The sequence below is a fragment of the Euprymna scolopes genome, chromosome 30 (assembly GCF_053919585.1).
Source record: "Euprymna scolopes isolate OS-2025 chromosome 30, ASM5391958v1, whole genome shotgun sequence".
Classification (NCBI taxonomy): domain Eukaryota; kingdom Metazoa; phylum Mollusca; class Cephalopoda; order Sepiida; family Sepiolidae; genus Euprymna; species Euprymna scolopes.
In genome coordinates this window covers 92,098,138-92,120,258 of record NC_136511.1, presented here as the reverse complement: position 1 = coordinate 92,120,258, position 22,121 = coordinate 92,098,138, and the positions used below count along the sequence as shown (strand labels likewise).

General features: G+C 35.4%; 1 protein-coding gene across 4 annotated transcripts in view; it reads left to right on the top strand.

Annotated features, from left to right (window-relative positions):
• Nucleotides 1-22,121, top strand: part of LOC145254563 (alpha-catulin-like) — a 709,135-nt gene that overhangs the window by 674,226 nt on the left and 12,788 nt on the right. For all 4 annotated transcript variants that reach the window (XM_080113145.1, XM_080113148.1, XM_080113146.1 and 1 more), the window contains one exon: nucleotides 10,991-11,113. In XM_080113145.1, the coding sequence (XP_079969271.1) occupies nucleotides 10,991-11,113 (123 nt within the window). The remainder of the gene's footprint in view (nucleotides 1-10,990; nucleotides 11,114-22,121) is intronic.

The window sequence follows — 22,121 nt, the reverse complement described above, 5'->3', positions numbered from 1 at the left end:
CTCATAACTTCTCTATATCTCACTCCCTATCACGAATTGTTACGTTTCCAACCCGTTTCCCTGACCAGGAAGAAAACGCATCACTTCTAGATCTGTTTTTGACCACAGTTCCCGATGATTGTATAACAGATGCCGACAGCCCACTTGGGAACACTGATCATGCCGTGATAATGGTTGAAATCACCCTAAACTCTAGAGCCAAAACTGAAGAGCCAGTGCTCAAAACAATGAGATATTATAAAAAGGCTGACTGGGAAGCCATCAGAGATCTTATCAGAGATGTCCCATGGGGAAATATTTTTTTCTCTTCCTGCTGAACAGTGCGCAAACGAGATCACTGAATGGTTCAAAACTGTAATCGAAGCGCATGTTCCCATGCGGAAATTTTATAGCAAGCCCCACTCTCCCCAATGGTTCACTTCGACTTGCACAACTGCCATTGCTCAAAGGTAGCATGAATACCGCAGATTTAACCGACATAAGTCCGGTTGAAACAGACAAAAGTACATAGAAGCTAGAAGTAATGTTAAAAAAGAAATAGCGGCAGCCAAGAGAGAATTTACAGAAACCATTAAAAAACGCATCGAAGCACAAAAACTAGGAACTCGTGACTTCTGGAAAATCTACAACAGTGTAGTAAATAATGAGCAATCAACAATTCCCCTACTAACCAACAATCACGAGCTTGTTTGCTCAGCAACCAAGAAGACTAATATGCTTGCCAGTCGGTTTGTCTAAAACTCCGCACTAGACCCTCCAACCACCCCCTACCTAAATTTCCTATGCGGACAGACGCCACGCTAGACGATCTTAAAATCACCCCTGCTCAGGTGCATGTTATCATAAAAAACCTTGACATTTCAAAAGCATGTGGACCCGATCTCTCAGCCGAAGTAGCTCCAGTTCTCTCCAAACTCTACAACAAATGCCTTAATGAATCTTGCTTTACGGGCTGTTGGAAAACTGCTTCTGTTGTACCAGTATTCAAGAATTCTGGCGAAAGAACTGACCCATTAAATTATCGCCCCATTAGACTCATCCCACTTTTTGCCAAAATATTTGAGACCTTAATTAACCATGCTCTAGTCCATCACCTTACAGATGCTAAACTTCTGACTGACCAACAATATGGATTTAGACAAGCCCGTTCCACAGCAGACATCCTAACTGTAATCTCTGAACATATATACCATTCACTGGACAAAGCGGGGGAGGGCAGAGCGGTAGCTCTAGATATATCTAAGGCTTTTGACAGGGTATGACATTAGGGTCTCCTCAGGAAAATTAGATCATACGGTATCACTGGTAGAATACTTAACATGATTAAATCTTTCTTAGATAAGAGAAAAATCCAGGTTGTCCTAGACGGTCGTACATCTAAACAATATGATATAAATGCGGGAGTGCCCCAGGGGTCTATCCTTGGACCTCTACTGTTCCTGATATTCATAAATGACCTCCCCGACAAAATTGCCTCTGAGATGGGTATATATGCTGATGACAGCACACTCTATAACAGGCACAACAGGAAAACAAATGAACACATATCTAAAGAAATGGCAGAAATACTAGAGGATGACCTCCAATCTGTAGTAGAATGGGGACAAAAATGGATGGTCACGTTCAATGCCGCAAGACTAAACTAGTTTCATTCAATAATTACAAGAAACCTTCTCTACCACCTATAGCAATGGCCAATGACTCTTTATCTGAGAGTACATCTTTCAAACTCCTTGGCCTAACGTTCACAGGAAACATGAGTTGGAACAATTACATTGAAGGCATTGCCAGGGCCGCTGCAAGAAAGGTGGGCTCTCTCTACCGTACTAGAAAACTACTAACACCCAAAAATATCCTGTACCTCTATAAGGCCACCATTCGCCCATGTATGGAGTATTGCTGTCATATTTGGGCTGGTGCATTTGCTACTAGTCTCTTGCTCCTTGACAAGGTTCAAAAGAGAGTCGCAAACCTGATAGGCCCTGAACTGGCATCTAAGCTTCAGCCTCTGTCCTATCGACGAAACGTTGCATCCCTCTGCCTGTTCTACAAGTATTTTAATGGTGAATACTCTGATGAACTGCAAGCACTTGTGCCCCCACGACGTGCACACCCTCGACAAACCCGACAGGCTGCTAAATCCCACCCCCACACAGTAGAGATCTCTAAATGTAAAAGATCTTTCTACTCCAGTAGTTTCTTCCCCAGAACCGCTAGACTTTGGAATTCTATTTCAGGTCCCTGCTTCCCCAACTGTACTGACGTGCAGAAGTTTAAGTGCAACGTGAACCGACATCTTGCTGCCCAAATCCCTACATAGCACCCCAGTAGTTGTTGCCCCTGATAGTAGCCTCCTACTCCAAAGTGGCAATGTGCTTTGTTTGAGTTGAAAATGTAAAAAATCAACAAAAAAAATCTAATGCACATATTTAAGGTTTGAAAGGAGTTCTGTCCCCATGGGTCACTTAGTGGGGGCACATAGGTATTTGGCACATATAGATTTGTGACCACTTCTATTTTCTTTCTTGGAGAATTATGTACATATAATATAAATTTCATCAAAATAGGTATATCTGAAGTTTTAAAGGAGGTTTGTCCTCATAACTCCCTTAACTTAGGAGAGCATTTATTAATGCAAGACCACTTCCATTACTTCCCCAGAAAATCTTATACATATGATTTAAACTTTAACTTAAATTTAAACTTCAAACTTTAAGCATCATAGCCCCTTAATGGTACATTTAAGGATTTGGAAACATTTCCATTGTCTTCCTTAGTAAATGTTACATAAGAATAAACTTTTACATTTTATGAACATTCTCTAACAAAACATAAACACACCCAAACAATGAGTTTTATATAGAGAGGATTTTCTCCACCCACAAGATGAACATTATTTTTATTTCAGTAGTCCCCCCATCCTCTCCCTGCTAATTCTAATAGATGATATGAACATTTATTTATCTTAAGTCAACTTCCAACTTCATGAATTTTGCTTGAAATAAAGCATGTCCTTTTGGAAAGGAAAAAGTTCTGTATTTGGATTCTTTGGACTCATTTCAAGTGTCATTTTTACAACATTTCGGTCATTATAACTTCTGTTATCGTAAATGTTTGCTGTCCTGTTTATTATTTATTTATTACTATTATTTAATCATTTACTTTTACTACTAAGGGTACTTTTAAATGTCTGTGTTCTTACATATACATGTGTGTATGCTCTTACGTATGTTATGTGTAGTTCACTGTTATATGTGTGCGTGTTCTTATTCTTACACTGTTTCTTGCCTTGAAAGTCTTTGAGACGTGTATGTGCCATGTATAATGCGTACATACACCTGGTTGCCTTGGCCAGCGGATGATATCTTCTGGTTGCTGGTCTGCCATCTCGTTGTGAAGTGGTCACTGCAAACAGATGCATCGATAAACAACAAGATGGATTTGAAGCTTCAATCTTTTATTTCAAGGCAAGCCTATCATCTCGAACGCTGATTGTCGGGAGAGACCTGAAATCTCCGATCTGCATTCCTCTGCTGCCTAAACCACTCTCTGCATGTGATCGTCAACCGGAAGACCTCGACCACAATTCCCATGTCACCCCTAATATCCGGTGCATTCTCTCTAGGTTGATACCTGTCAAACCTAACCTTTTCTGACCCTGCTAAATCGCTGATGGGAAACAAAATATACTTACATAACTTTCTATTTCTAAAACTACCTATATAGCAATTAAGCTGGGATTCCCAATACTACATCTCCTTCCCCATCATCTTATCAAAATGTATGGCCTGAACGTACATTTTCAACTATCCCCATTTCCTTCTAAGGAGAACGCCTATATCCGTCTGGATAGCGAAGAAGGCTGTCGCCATAATCCTCAATTCTCACGGCCTATGGCCGGTTCGTTACATGTCAACGATCTCCATCCTCTTATCATCTCACCAATCACCACAGTATTACACGATTCTACCGTCTTCCGCCTTAGCTACGTGGAGGAAACACACATCTCCAAATCTGGGAATTGCAAACTGACTTTTATTAACACATAGCACGCGGGAACAAGGACGTTCGCACATAAGCATCACTTGCTTAAGCTGGTCTGTACTAGGTACCAGAAAAACATCCCCCCCCAAAAAAAAACAACACAAACCCAGGAATCCTTCTGTACTTCTTATTTCACCGTCCGTAACGAATCATCACCAACAAAAATCTCCTATGGCCTTCACAGACAAGCCCTTCTTCCCGGATTACACAGAAACTTCATTACTCAGGCCCACCCTGTTTGTCATACTCTTCACTGACACACCAATTATACAGGAGACTAACAGAAAACCCCTCCCTACTACTTCACTGAGGTCAGTTTCTAGTTCTGAGATACCCTCTATAATTTAGAACATTCGAATCTCCCAGGCTCGCGCCATTTCAACCGCTGAATAATTCATGGAGGAAAGGCCGACCTCACCCTAACTTAACTAGCGGCTCAGAGACGAAGATTCTATCTAGCGTATTTTCTATCGTGTGGTATCTCCATTTCATGGTCAACCAACCACTTCAGCCAACCAAATGTGGAAAATTCCCCAGTCACACCTCTTAAATTCTCTAATAAGGTATCTCAATCTATCTTCCCCCCATGTGGGGTAACACAACCGGGCAATGCCACTCAAGTCGTACTTCATAATATTTACAACATATAACATATAACATATAATTTATATACATATATACAATTCACGACCTGTCATTGCTTTGATCTGAAATTCAAATAAAGGACCCAACTTATCAAATTCTACCTAATTCACTGACTTTGTAACCTTCACATCATAGTGTGTTTTTTTTTTCTTTACGGTAATCGCCTAAAAAATTTTTAAATTATACTTCAACTTTTATACTAATTATTTACTAACAAAATTTTATGTTTACTCCCAAACAACCAGGGGTACGACCCCCCCCCCTCAATACAGGCAATCTCAATACAAACGTGTGTAAAAAAGAAAAAATATACCATTTTCCTTTTTTTTTTTTTTTTTCCGTACAAAAAAATCAAACATTCAATCACAATGCCGCCCGGTCAGAAAAAAAAAAAAACAATACCTGGTTCACAGACAAAAATTATCAATATATCATTTAAAATATTATTTTTTCAACACGACCGCCTTACGGCAAGTCAAACCTTTTTTTCTCGGGGCCTCCTTATCCCCGCCTTTAAAACCCACAAATGATCTCGATACATCCTTTCTTCTGTATGCAACTCTTTTTTTTTTTTCATTTAAAAAACAATTTTTAACCAATTGAACCATAAGAACTCCTTTTCTCTTTAACATCCGACCGAAAACAAATTCTTGCAGCTACACCCATTAACATACCACATACGGAATTAATCAAACATCTCCGAATAAAAAATTTTCTGTCCATTTCACGCAAACAACAAAGTTCGTGCACACTCCCAAATTATGCAAAAACAATTCTCTTCAATCATAACAATTCTTTTCTTCCCATGTAAGGGATTTAGTGAACCCCACTCTAAAATTCCACAACAGTGTAACTACAATGATAATTATTCCGGGACTTCTCAACAAAATAATTATTGGAAAACAATTAAATCCAATACAATTGGTCACACTCAACATTTCTTATACAAAATTAATCCTCATCACGTGGACCTCCATCTGAAGGTTAAATCAAGGAGAAATCCTTTTAGACTGAGGCAACTTAAATTTCGACATTCATGCAGCTACAATTTTTCAAAAAAATATTTTGAACTAATCATTCAATTGTTTTTTACTTTTATAACAATCATTATCTTTCAAAAGAACGTACCTCCCGCGGGAGCACGCGGCAAAACCACAAAAGTAAAATAAAAAAAAACACAGAAAAAAATCACTCGAAAAAAACTGAAAAGAGAGGGGGAAAATTCTCTCCGTCTTTCTCTTTTTTCAAAAAACAAAAATAGATAATTACGAAAAATCTGTTAAAAAACGATGAATACTTTCAAAACAAAGAAAAAAATGTCTGTGCCCACGCATTACCACCTTCAGTGTTCAACAAGCCATCAGTTCTGCGACAAAAATCAATTATTTTTAACGTCAACAGTAGTACACATCTAAATCAACGTCTCAAACACGTGAAATCAACAATAACACAAAAACAAAAAAACATTTGCAACTCTCGATAGAAGCATGTTTCTTTTTTTTTTCTTTCTTTCCTTTCTTTTTTAAAGTCAATAAGTCTTAAACACGCAAAATTAACAATAATAGCACAAAACAAAAACATTTGTTTTTTCCTCACGAAAACTTTCGATGTATGCACGTGGATTTTTTCTTTCTTTCTCTTTTTTTCCATTTTAAACGATTGTGTTTCTTTCTTTTTCAAATGCGGCATGCGTGTCACACAAAAACAACAACAAAAAAAACATGTTTTGCATTTGAGTTCTGTCTGTCTTTTCTCTATCATTACTTAATAAGGTCTGCTTGTGTTTTTTTTTCTTCAAAGCGGCATATCAACCGATCTAAAACTTTTCTCGCTATTTGTTTTGTTTGTTTGTTTTTTCTTTTTTCATTAAGGACCCCATTCACGTCGTGATTTCCGTCGATAATACGGTTTATTCTCACATCAATGATGCGACCTAGTCAAAATTTCAGCATCAATGTAACCGTAAATGTTTGCTATCCTGTTTATTATTTATTATTATTATTATTTAATCATTTACTTTTACTACTAATCATTTACATTTTAAATGTCTGTGTTCTTACATATACGTGGTGTTGGTGTGCTCTTACGTATGTTACGTGTAGTTCACTGTTATATGTGTGTGTGGGTGTGTGTTCTTATTCTTACACCGTTTCTTGCCTTGAAAGTCTTCGAGACGTGTATGTGCCATGTATAATGCGTACATACACCTGGTTGCCTTGGCCAGCGGATGATATCTTCTGGTTGCTGGTCTGCCATCTCGTTGTGAAGTGGTCAAAACAACAAGATGGATTTGAAGCTTCAATCTTTTATTTCAAGGCAAGCCTATCATCTCGAACGCTGATTGTCGGGAGAGACCTGAAATCTCCGATCTGCATTCCTCTGCTGCCTAAACCACTCTCCGCATGTGATCGCCAACCGGAAGACCTCAACCACAATTCCCGTGTTACCCCTAATTTCCGGTGCATTCTCTCTAGGTTGATACCTGTCAAACCTAACCTTTTATGACCTGTCAACTCGCTGATGGAAAATGAAAATATGCTTACATAACTTTCTATTTCTAAAACTACCTATATAGCAATTAAGCTGGGATTCCCAATACTACACTTCTAACATTCTTCAGGTTTATCTTGCTGAACTTCAGGTATCTTCATGGAATTTCGAACAGAACCCTTTATTTAATTCATGCTCTCATGAATGGATAGAAGGCCTAAATAATTCTCAGTTGTATTTTCAGTAGCCCACACTGAAGATTAAACCTTCAACCTTCAGAAGAAGGTCACTTTTACAACTGAATTTTTTTCCAAATACTCTATCAGTTCTTGCAGACAATTCTAGTATAAATTAACCCTATTTCATTTCGAGATGTAAATATCATTATTTTATTAATGTGTATAATATATGCATATATATATTACTATATGTATTTTATTACTACCTATTACTATATATATACATATATATATATATATATATATATATATGTATATATATATATATATATAAACAAGTACTTAATAAAACATGTTAAAAAACACTTTGAAAAAGAGTTAAAAACATATTTAATTTTAAAAAGGAAAGTGGATAGTCTTTAATCTACAGTGTTTCGAAGAAATACTTTCCTTCTCATCAGATATATATATATATATATATATATATATATATATATATATACATATATATATACATATATATATATACATATACATATATATATATATACATATATATATATATATATATTATTTATAATTAAAAGTTATTGTGTTTAATTTTATACTAGATCTACTTAATAATCATCAGCCAACATATGTATTGCTTCTTTGAGTCATCTTACTCGCCACCATTCTTCTCTATCTATAATTTTTACGTCGTCTCATAAGGGTAGATGGTTTCCCTTTTCCTTCTAGATATGATCAGCCATACTGACTTTTCAATCTCTCCATGTATCACAGCTTTTAATTGTTCTTCTAACCTTATTTAGGGGACAGCATGTTTCACTTTTAGTTTTCCACATTCACATGGGATCTTAGTCATGATTTTTTCAGTAGGGTGTTTCTGGAGAGCTGAATCATTTCTGAATATCGTCCTGATGTCATATGGATTACATATTCTCTGAAGTTTTTCAAACAAACCCTTCATGTATGCTATACAAACTGTGGTGAGTTTACAGCTAGATGGAGATGATGTCATGCTGTCTGGATAGTTATTTTGGTGGAGGGTTTCTCTTAAACTGCTCATCACCTCTTGATATGCATTGCTATTACTATATATTGCCTTTGTTTGGTGTTGTGGACAACAGACAATTTCTTTCTTTACATTATATGAATGGTGGGAGTTGAAGTTTAGGTATTATTCAGTGAAAGTTGGTTTTCGGTATACAAATGTAATATGTGTTATTAAGGCCGGTGAGCTAGCAAGCAAGATCTGTTGAACAGTCAGATTGTCGATAATAAATCAAGATATTTTTACTTAAAAATTGCATTAAAAAAGATAAAAATAAGGAACACGATGATTTGTACTGAAACTCCTTCAATATTAAAACAAAAGAATTCAAAATGGAAAAGTTGTTAAACATTTCATTGTTTCATAGATTTGAAAAAATATGTTCATTATTTATTTTAAAATTACATTTAAAAAGAAGAAAAAGTAACATGATTCGCTTAATAGTAAAACTGAACTTCATTCATTATAAATTAAAAAACAATATGCATTTAAAAGTATCTATGTTTGAAGCAGAAGACAATCAAATAATGCTAAACATTAAATGTGAATTTAGGCAATAAACAATTATCAAACAATCAACTCAAAATTAAACGATAAATATATTTTTTAATTAAACGAAATAATTTTTTAAAATTAAGACGAACAATACTTTTTAAAAAATCAAAATGGAAATTTTTTATAAATCAGAACCAACAATAAATAATTTTTAAAACGAAAATGAATTAATTAGTTTAACTGAAAAATGAACAATACGTTAAGAAAAATAAAAACAAATCAAATTCAACTAACTATTGCAGAAATATTTAAAACATCAAACATTACAAAAATTTGTAACAGAATTTGATTTAAAGTTTGAATTTTTTTTTTCTGATTTTTTTTCAACTAATATTGCCATTCTCTTTACAAGATTAAAAAACATTTTTTCAACTGTTTCATGCCGCTTTTTTTTTTCTTTTTTTCTTTTTAACACTAACACACATACAAGTAAAGAAAAAACAAATAAACAAATAAGGAACTCTAGTAATAATACAAAAACTCATTTAATGATTTATTTGATAAATATACGATGGTGCTTTTGTTTTTAAATATTGTTATGAAATTTAAAATTTTACTAATAATTAAACTTTAAAAAAATCTTACTTTGCTCTTGGTAAGAAATTCTCTCTTTTAATTGCTTGTATACAAATGTCACGGCTGACGAAAAGATGCCGTCTTTGAGGCATCAAAAATGGTTCAAAATACGAAAAAACAAAATACTAATCGAAATCCACCCAATAAGTCTCACACTTATTGGTTGGACTTATATCAATATTTTGTTTATTTTTTTTTTTTAATTTTGAACCATTTTTGATGCTGGAGCATGGTTTTGTCAGCCATTTTGATTGCTTGTTTACTCAACACTAGTACTTCTTCGAACTGAATAAAAGCTTTAGATTTTGTTAGAACACACACAAAACTTATCCAGGTATATAGAAGAGTAACTTATCTTGCTTTTGATAACAATCATTTGTTATATATTTGAATTTTTTATCCCTTTTTTTTCATTTGTTGGCTGCTCTGCTAAATTACCGGAATTAGTTATCTTATTTTAGTTTTGTCATTAGACGTTATCTACTTCCAATTGTTTCTTGGGACCCGTGACCAAAATTAATAGACCAAATTCAATGACGTCAGCAGGTTGCATGACTTTAGTTCCTCAGCCTTAATATATTATGAAGACCATGCATAAACCTCTGCAATAAAATATTTAAACATGGAAAAGTAAAGGACTAGTTGTTAAAACTGAAAAAGAAAAGAACAAGATATTCTAGTAAAAAATGTCATAAATATTGCAACATTAAGAATTTTTTAAAATTCAATTCATTCTTAATGCTGCAATATTTTAAGTTATAAATTTATTATATTTTTTACTAAAATATTTTGTCCTTTTCTTTTCCAGTTTTAAAAACTAGTCCTTCACTTTCCCATATGCTCGCATTTTTCTAGGGAGAACTCCGAGTTATCCAACGCCCAAGTCACATGTCAGCACAAAACAGACAAGGGGAGACAACTCTTTACAGCATTCAAACCAAGCAACATTGCCGATAAATATTTCATACAATCAGATCCTTCTTCATGAGGTTAGATGTACTATGGCAGTACATCATATTAATGTGCGTGTACCTCAGGGGTTGATATTTCAACTTTGTAAAACATTTTTCTTCAACAAAACAAGCCAAAATATAGAAAAATATTTGAAGATATAGAGTACTTGAGGAATGAAAACTTTTTCACAAATGACTGGATTCAGCATTAAATAACTCCAAACTGGTTAATATACCATAACGTAAAAACAACCAACTATCAAAATCATTTGTGTTTAATGGATAAATAATCACAGGAAATAAAAATCTTGCAATCAGAAATTACATTCATAACTTTATGTCAATCAATCACTAAAAATTCAACAGCAAAAATGACTGACATTTCGACTGCTACTTTCTGGCATATTAAAACTGACAGAACCACTTTTATAACTTTGATGTACATGATAAAATTCAATTCTCTTAAATCTGTTCTTCATATTCTTTTTTTCCAGGTACCTACAAGTGGACATAAAGAAGAACTTGAAGTTCACCTTGACCGAATACCTGTTTTCTGTCAACAACTCCTGAAAACATTGAGATCTCCCACTTTTGGAAAGGCAGCCACTTTTAATAAGGTACAGCTGTTTATTTTAATTATGTATACATGTACAGATATCTCTCAAAGTGATAACTTTACAAAAAGCATTTCAGCTATGCAACTAGTGTTATGTAAGCAAATAGTTAACGGGACTGTTTATTACCACCCTCCCTCTTAATCAAAAACATAGCTTGCTCTCTTGATTAGCATCTCTCTATGTCTGCCATCTTCCCAGATCAAGGATAATTTAATTCGCTAGAACAACCCCCCCCCCAACCCCCAACCCCCCCTATCATCTCCTTATCTACTGGTTTTGATAGCACATCAGAATATACCAACTGCCCTCCTGCAGAGGGTAAAAGTTCCTCAGTAGGGCCACCTGTTGACTGTGGGTGGCGACCCGTAATGCACTGAGGATAGGGTCCTGGTGGTTGAGTAGAACATGTCTCAGACAGAATAATGATATGGTTCTGCAACACACCACTTTGGCCCTTACTAGGCTAGACGGGGTTTGGACAAGCTTGATCCTATCAATTGGTTGTGGTCATGTCAAGCATTAATTCAGATAAACCAAACAAAAAAAACATGCTTACTACAGACAAACAAAAAAACTGATTTAATAAGCTGTGGCTGGAGGGTTAATTAAGTTGGGATAAAAGCAACCGACAAGAGTAATAAAAATGTAGGGAAAACCCATACTTGGAATCCTCCCCATGTTTGAGTATACCAGCCATGTAGCCCTGGAGAACTGAGGCAAATGGGATTTATCCCCTCGTTTTTCTTTCCCATAAGGGACTCTGAGGTGAGTGGGGAGCATAGTTGATGAACCTTCTAACCTTATTATGAATAAAAAGGCAACCAAGAGACCGCATATAGAATCTGACACAGACTTGGACAATGACAATGAAGATAAAGTCTTTCCACACTTCATTGTACTGGAGGCTACTTCTGATGAACCACTGACTAGAATGTTGCAATTCCTTATCCAAAAAACCATATCAACCAAAATAACACCTGAAAAAGTAAAAAAAAAATTAAGAAACAAAAAGTACAAAATCAAAAACAGGCTAAACCTTTATTACAAAACTACAAAATTACATGCATCAGATCTTATCTACACCATACATTAAACTACTCCAAAGGAGTTATAAAAAACCCAGAAATCTTGGTATGCACAACAGAAGAAATCCAAACAGAACTGAAAAGCTAAGGAGTCACAGATGTTACAAAAATCATAATAAGGAAAACTGGAGTGGTAAACACCTACATATTAACATTTAACTCTTCTCAAATACTAGAGACAATCAATGTAGGTTATGAAAGAACTAAAGTACATTCCAACTACATTGCTATAAATGCCAAAAGTTTGGGCATAACAAACACCAGTGTCAAAGAAGTTAAACATGGAAATTGCAGTCAAAAAGACCTGAATCACAAAGAAGACTGTCCTAATAAAACTAAATGTACAAACTGCCTTGAAAATCACTCCTCTCGCTCAAAAAATTGCAAAATATACAAACGAAATCCTGACAATTAACAAAAAAATATAAGCTTCCAAGAAGCCTGTAAAGAAGTAATAAATTAGACCAAAAACACATACACAACAATAACCCAGCAAGCAAACAAAATGTATAACTACAATGGTCCAAACTATTCTCCAGAAACTCTAAACATAACGAAAGAACTAAAAAATATACTTGGAGAATTAAAATCCTTTTTATCTGAACTAAAAATAAATCTTAATGACCAAATAAAAATCAGAAATGAACAACCCAGCACAAATGGAGACAAAACAAAAGAAATCGAAAATTCTCTCAACAAAATCAGAGAATCAACAACCAAAGAAACTATTCACCTATCTCCAAAACCATGACAAATTCAAGCCACTAATAAGGACGAAAGCAGATGTTAAAAGTAAACATATCAGCAAAAATGGAAATAGAACAAGATAACAAAAAACCTTATTCAAAAAAACATAATAACAAACTGAAACAGAATTAGTATTAACTGAAAATGAAAATAGATTTGAACTAATTGAAACTGTTAGCGAAGAAAAACGGACAAGACAGAGTAAATTAAAAAGTCCCAGAGCAAGACAAAAGAAAAACGCACACACAAATAAATCCAAACTACCTCAACATCAACAATCCAAAACAAGAAAATAAAACATGAAATATGGCTAATAAAATACTACAATGGAATATAAGAGGCCTAAAAATGAATATTGAAGAAATATTTTTTTTTTTTTTACATAGGCGTCACCACTTATCAAGGCCGATAGGCCACTCAAGGATAAGAGTTAAAGAATGTACAGTAGTCAAAAGGACAATATAGTAATCAATAGTAATGGAAGTTCGGTAAATTTGTTAACTTAAGTGGAACGGCTTATCAGAAACTTGTTCACGTTGGACTTGAAGACAACCATATTATAGACAGCTGGAAAGCAGGAAAATGAAAGACAATTCCACACGCGTGCAGTTCTAAGAAAGAAGCTTTGATCATGGAATCTATGTTTAGGTTTAGGCACAGATAAAGAGTGGGGGGAATTAAATTTGTCTACAAGAAACACACTTAAAAGAAAATGACAGGATTAATATAAAACATTACTCTATATACAACTACATAAACAAAACATCAAACATGCCCACTGGTGGATCATCATTATTATAAATAGGGCTATGACAATAGAATATTCTTTTCATTATTTTGACTCTCGTCAGTTAATATCTTATATGTTTTTAGATAGTGATGTGGTTCTAGATTAATTAACTGTGTCGGATATATACTCAAGAGTCAAAACAATAAGAATATTCTCTTATCACAGCCCTGCTCATAAATAAAAATATTCCACACTGCACAGTAAACATAAAAACAAACATGCAAACCGTTACAATAGCTGCAACACTACACAAAGCAATAACCCTCTGCTCACTTTATATACCACCAAATGAAACAATAGATGAAATAGAACTAAACGATTTAATCCAACGCTGGTGCTACCAGATCAGGCTGTCTGAAGATATTGGCTTCCTGAGACGAAATACACCTAACATTGATGCTTTTTGTTTTTCTACTCCGTTTTGCAAAACTTTATTATGTTCTGCAAAACCACCGTTTCGCCCTTTTCCTTTTCCCTCTTTTTCTTTCTACCTCTTCCACTTCCTGACTGGTTTCCTAACTTAAAATGTACCAAACATTAACACTGTAACCCTCTCCCATTGCAAAACTCTTCCATGTTTTGCAGAACAGGGAACAAAAACAACAAAATCCACTATAAAACAAGCAAACCTTACACTGCAAACTAGCGATTGAAGATACAAAGAGCTTGAAGAATACTTTACAAAATAACTGGATGCTACATGAATAACCCAAAGGGATTGATATACTATGAAACAAAACGACTAAACCATGTATCAGAAAGAAATGCTTGAACTTGAAACATGAAACCTTTACACAGTTAAAGGCCCTGTCGATGAGGCTCCAGAATACACTGACTGCCCCCCCCCTCCTGCAGAGGGTAAAAGTCCCTCAATGAGGCCACCTGTTGGCCATAGGTGGCAACTTGTAATGCTCTAGAATGGGAACCTGGTGACTGAGCACCTCATGACCTGGATCCAAGTGGCCATAACTTTGCAACACTCCACTTTGACCCTTACTTCAGCCAGACAAGCAGTCGGAGAGACCCAACTCAATCAATCGGCTAGTCATGACAAGCCCTATTAACAGTAAACCCTCATAAAAAGAGAAATATATATACATCACACATAAACACATACACAAAAAAAATCCAAAAAAACACATACTGATATTAGAAAGCGATGGCAAGGGCCAATCAGGTAGTGAAACCAGATGTTACCATCAACAAACCCCTTTATTATAGGTTGCCAGGTCTAAGGAAATAATGAAATCATCACAAGCAACTACACTGACTGTTTGATTATATCATCCTTGTACCCCTGAGATGCTTTGGTGAATGGGTTTCCCCCAACCATCTCCCAATATAGGGCTTCTAGGAGGGTAGGGAGCAAGGATGATGAAAGAAAATACTTCATATGGCTTCAAAAAAAATCAAGACTCCATCCAGATTTAAACACAGAATATACAAATAACAAAAATGTCCTAATCAAAAAAAATTATAAACAAAAACCTAAGCACAAAGCAAATAAAAAATGTTAAAATATGGAACCTTACTTGTACAAGTATCTTCTAAAAAAATTCTAATATGAACACAGTTCCATGATATAAATATCAAAACCTATTCTCACAAAACCCTCAACACTTCAAAAGGAGTCCTCAAATGTCCAGAATTAAACAATTGCTTCCTAGAAGAAACCTAAAAATCCAAAAAGTTGTAGAAACCAAAAAAATTACAAAAACGAACAATAAACACAAACACATACATATTAACCTTCAATACCTCAACCCCTCCAACTGAAATTAAAATTGGATATATTAAAATTAAAGTAGAAACATATATCCTCAGACCACTTTGTTGCCTAAACTGCCAAAAATTCGGCCACTACAAAGAATACTGCACCAAGAAAATAGTATGCTCAACATGTAGCGGTAATGAATACCAGGAAACATAAAATGCCTAAACTGTGGTGAGAACCATCCGACATACCTCTCTGCCAAAACTGGATCAAAAAACAAAAAATAAATGAATTAAAATATACAACAAACATAAGCTTTACCGAAGCCAGAAAGATCATTGAATCAGTCTCCAGGACAGGACCAGTTAGAATGTATGCGGATGCAAAAACAACAGAAAACACAGAATAAAAGACACTTCAAGAACTAGTTATCGAGAATAGCCACGTTATGACAACTACTATCAACTCAAGCAGTACTTGAAAATAACTCTCAAACAGTTGAAAGTAAAATCCCATCAGACCTCAACAACCGAACACAATAAACAAATAAAAAACCCACGGAAATTAACAACATCCCAAAATGAACAAACGCCCTGGAAAGGTAAAAAAAGAATAAAATCTCTCACTAACCAAAAAGAAAATAAACAAAAAATCCAAAAGACAGATCCTGCTCCATGTCAAAAACAAGAATAAACAGAATAAATGTAAAAACATGGTAATAATGGAAATAGACGACAGCCCCCCCCCCAATAATCAGATAATAGAAAACAACCACCTCTATTTTCAATAAGATAAAAGAAAATCAAATACATAAAATTAACCCATGACCAACAAAATAATCCAACAGAATTGCAGAGGTATAAAAGCCAACTGGAATGAATTACTTCTACTAATATTCAATCTCTACCCTACAATAATATGCCTACGAGAAACCTTTTTAAAACCATCTGAAAATATCAGTCTACATAGCTTCACTGAATAAAACCAAACAGCAAATAATCCAAATAGAGCTTCTGGGGGAACATCTATTCTCATTAACAAAAACACAGCACAAAACCAAATAAATCTACAAACTAATGGCAATTGCCATCACAACCACCTTACATAGAATGGTCACAATCTGCTCCATCTATCTACTTCCAAATGACCATATAAATGAAACAGAAATAGAAAAACTTATCGACCAACTCTCTCGCTCCTTATTATTATTATTATTAGGCAACTTGAACAGTTATAATGCTAGTTGGAGATGCTCAGACACAGACAGAAAAAGAATCATTATAGAAAACATTATCAACAATAACAACCTATGCATATATAATAACAAAAAAGTTATTCACTCTGCTACAAACTCATTTTTAGCAATTGACTGCTGTATAAGTGATCCTAGTATCTTTATGAATTACAACTGGATAGTGCATGAGGACACTTACCAGTGACCACTTGCCAATAACATTAGAACACAATAAAAATAAATAAAACAATTCCTCGCTGGAACCTAAAAAGAACTAACTGGAATACATTCAAATTATTATGCAAACAAAAACTCCTACCTGGAAAACATGAGAAAGATTCGATCACTTTACAGGTACCATCATCTTAATAGTTAAATCATCATCGATCATGTTACAGGTACCATCATCTCAATAGTTAAAAAGGCATTCCTAAAACAAAATCATCAACCAAGTATAATCGGCCCTGGTTTAATGACGATTGCAAAAAGACTATCAGACTATGACATGCTGCAGTAAGAAAATTCAACGACTAACCAACTACTCAGAATTTAAACAATTTTAAAATATGCAGAGCTAAAGCACACTGAACAATAAAAGAAGCCAAATGTGAATCATGGAAGAAGTTTGTATCCAAAATCAAGAATAACACCAAACACAAAACCATATGGAATATGATATGGAAAATATCAGGAAAAACACCAGTTCCCTCTCAACCACCTCTGTATAAACAATAACAAAATGATAATAAAAAAAGGACATGGCTAACATGCTTGCAGATAATATTGCAAATAATTCATCATCCAAAAATTCCAATAAGAAATTCCACACTATTAAACAGGAATCAGAAAAAAAAACTGAACTTTAAAAGTAATAATGAGGAAGAATACAACAAACCTTTTACCATTCATGAATTAAAGGATTAACAATAAGGTGGACAATAACATGGCTGAGGGACCAGATCAGATAACATGAATTCCTAAAACAACTACCAGATGAACCATTAAAATATTTACTTTCCATTCTTAATGACATCTGGATCAATAGCAATCTTCCAGTTACATGGAAACAAGTCATTTCCATACCAAAGCCAGGAAAGAATGCATCTGACCCTCCAATTATCACCCTATAACACTAACAAGCAATGGAGATTAATTTGGTTTCTTTAAACTAATAAAATAATAACCAACTTTCAATGTGGCTTCTGAAAGCATCGGAACACTACAGATCATTTAATACAATTGGAAACTTATCAAAAATGCATTTATACAAAAAAAAAAAACATATGACTGCTATTTTCTTTGATCTAGAAAAGGTTTATGATACCACATGGAGATATGATATCATGAAAGGTCTCAAAGAAGCTGGATTGAAAGGAAGACTACCCATCTTCATCAACAACTTTATCAACAGTAGACTATTTAACATCTGTGTAGGAGCATGCCTCTCAGACATCAAGGAAAAGTGAGTCCCACATGGAAGTATTTTGCCTCTAACATTATTTAACCTAAAATTTAACGATATTGTTGGATGCATAGACCAGGGTGTAGATTGGTCAATGATTTTCTAATTGCGTACATCTCAAGGTATATCCACATAATTGAGTATCAACTTTAACAATGTATTGACAAAATGAAAAAATGGAAAACTGAGAATGGCTTCAAATTTTTCACTAACAAAACAAAATGCACTTTTGTCAGCTTAGAAAACTGCAGCTAGATCCTCATTGAAAACTGGATGCTTCCCAGATTCCTGTAGATGAACATAAATTCTTAGGGCTAATATTAGACAAAAGACTTACATTCATCCCTCACATTAAACACCTAAAAAATAACTGTAACAAAACTCTCCAGCTAATGCGAGTCATTGCCCACACAGGTTGGGGAGTGGACAGACAAACCCTATTGAAATTATATAAATTACTAGTGTGATCAAAACTAGATTATGGGAGCTTCATTTACGGTGCCAATAAAAAGTCATACATAAAAACATTAGACACCATTCAACATCAGGGCCTCAGGCTTGTACTGGGAGCCTTTCAAACTTCCCCCATCAATAGTCATTATGCAGAAGCCAACAAACCCCCATTATCAATTCGACCCAACAAACTAGCTTTACAATACTGGACCTAAATTTTTTTTTTGCCCAGACAATCCTGTCTATGACTGTATTGCAAACTCAGTAGATTCCTCTCTCTATGATAGAAAAATCACAACCAACAAATCCAGCCCATAACTGCATCTTCAATCCCAAATACCAAAACATATTTGACCAAAAAATAAAATCTATAACACCTTTTAGTCTCCATATGAAACCACTAGTGGAAGGTGTAGGTATCACAATTACTAACATCCATGATGTCAACCAACTAAGCCTTCCACCCTGGCTACTAAAACAACCTGTAATTATCCTTGAACTAAACAAGCTCCCATAAGTCAAACTGATTCTTAAATCGAGATTCTCTAATTTTGCAGACTGATTTTAGTCTGACTAAAGAACTCATGAGGTTCATAAGAGTAGTTTTTTTTTTTTTTTTTTTTTTTTTTTTTTACATAGGAATCACCACATTATCAAGGCCAAGAGGCCACTCAAGGATAAGGGTTAAAGAGTGTACATTAGAAATTGGACAATATAGTAATCATTAGTAATGAAAATTTGGTAAATTTGATAACTTATATGGAACAGCTCATCAAGAACTTATTTACGTTAGACTTAAAGACAACCATATTGTAGTCAGCCGGAAAGCAGGAAAACGGAAGACAATTCCACAGGCGTGCAGTTCTAAGAAAGAAGCTCTGTTCATGGAATCTACATTTAGGTTTAGGCACAGATAAAGAGTGGGGGAAATTTTTGATAGTGTTTACAGCTAGACGAGTGTTTCTTGTGAAAGTTTGGCGAGGGGGGACCATAGATTGAAGCTCAGTCGAACACTTTCCATGAAAATAACGATACATCAGAGACAAACTCGCAACATCTCTTCTGTGAGATAGAGGTTGCAAGGAAGAGTAAAGGACATCTCCTACGAGGGTACGAAGTCTATTTTGAACTCTATCAAGGCAGGCCAAGTCCTTTCTAGCAGCTCCTGCCCAGATGTGGCAACAGTATTCCATCCTTGGACGTACCTGGCTCTTATATAGATAGAGAATAGCATCAGCAGTGAGATATCTACAGGATCGATAGAAAGATCCCACCATTTTTCCAGCGGCCTTGGCAACAGATTTGATGTACGTGTTCCATTTAAGATCAGGAGTAATGGTCAAGCCAAGAAGCTTGTCAAAACTTGAAGCCTCCTGAAGACGAGAGCCATTCATTTCAATTGATGCCAGATGTGGGTCAGAATGTTGATGATGTAAAGAGAGAAGCTTGGTTTTAGATGCATTAAAAGTAACCAGCCACTCCTTACCCCATTGTACTACGTGCTCAAGATCAGAGGAGAGAGAATTGGAGAGAACTTGGTCGTTTATTGTCTTAGATGTGCTACCATAAATGGTAGTGTCGTCAGCATAGATGTCTACAAATGATGTAAGGATGTGATTTGGAAGATCATTAATATAGATCAGGAAAAGAGTTGGGCCCAGGATGGATCCCTGAGGGACACCGGCATTAATACTGTGAGCTTCTGATTTTTGCCCCTCAACTACTACTCTTATGACCCTATCAGAAAGAAATGATTTAATAATTGAGAAGACATTTCCAGCAATACCATAGCTAGAGATCTTATGAAGTAAACCTTTATGCCATACCCTATCAAAGGCCTTAGATATGTCAAGAGCAATTGCCCTAGAAAGGTTGCCTCCGTTGAGAGATTTGCTAATCCTATGAGATATAACTGTAAGCACATCTGCTGTAGATCTAGCAGAACGGAAACCATATTGAGTGTCACTAAGAAGGGTATTTTTGTTGAGATGTTGAGTAGTGGTTGATGGGCAGAAATCAGAGGCCCACAGTATTAATACTGGAGTCCCCCAGGGGTCCATCCTGGGCCAACTCTCTTCCTCATCTACATCAATGATCTCCCAAAACATATACTTAAATCATTCATTGACCTCTATGCTGATGACATGACCATCTATGGCAACACATCAAAGGCCGTAAATGACAAAGTTCTCTCTGATTCTCTCTCCTCTGATCTTGAGCGCATGGTACAGTGGGGGAAGAGGTGGGGAGGTTACTTTTAATGCATCCAAAACCAAGCTTCTATCTTTACATCATCAACGCTCTAATCCCCATCTGGCATCAATTGAAATGGATGGCTCTCGTCTTGGGGAGGCTCCATGTTTTGACAAGCTTCTGAGTTTGACCTTTACTCCTGATCTTAAATGGAACACGTACATCAGGTCTGTTGCCAAGGACGTTGGGAAAATGGTGGGATCCTTCTACCGCTCCAGAAGATATCTCACTACTGATGCAATTCTCTATCTGTATAAAAGCCAAGTACATCCAAGGATGGAGTACTGCTGCTACATCTGGGCAAGAGCTGCTAAAAACAGCCTATCCTGCCTTAACAGAGTACAAAATAGACTTCGTGGCTTATTGGGGGATGCTCTTTTCTCTTCCCTGCAACCTCTCTCCCACAGAAAAGACATTGCGAGCCTGTCTTTGTTTTATAGTTATTTCCATGGCCAGTGCTCGTCTGAGCTCCAATCTCTGGTCCCCCCTTGCCAATCTTTCACGAAAAACACCCGTCTAGCTGAAACTACTGTCATTATTTTCCCCACTCTTTATCTTTGCCTAAATCCAAACGTAGATTCCATGAGCAGAGCTTCTTTCTTAGAAATGCACGACTGTAGAACTCTCTTCCGTTTGTCTGTTTCCCACCTGACTACAACTTGGATGTCTTCAAGTCCAACTTAAAAAAATTCCTGACAAACCGCTCTCTTAAGTAAGACACCCTATCAAATATCTAATACTAATGATTACTACGATACTATCGCATTGATTACTGTACACGCAATAACCCTTATCCCCGAGTGGCTTCCGGGCCTTGATAAGTGGTGCCCTCCATGTAAAAAAAAAAAAAAGAACAGCAAAATACCAATAAAACTCTTAAACCTAAAGCATTTTTTTTTATAATGAAGACACTCTTCTAAATCATCAGAATATGAAAAAAGAAAATTTCTTCTTGACTGTGAGATATGAGGTAATAACGTTTACATTCTTGTGTCTCCTTATCATATTTGTACTTAATGTTCATTTTACATGGTGTAATATATTAATATATTGGGTGGCTTTTAGAAATTGACTTCCAAACTAATCAGGTTTTTATTTAATTCTCTCAAATCAATCTTTATTACCTCCTCCCATGTTTTCTTTAGTTTGCTTCTGCTGACTGGCCTTGTTATCTCAACTTTTCTACATTTACAACAAAAGAACTCTCGTCCATTCTTTCCACATGACTATACCAACAAAGTTCCCTGCTTTGCACGCATCTCTCTATATT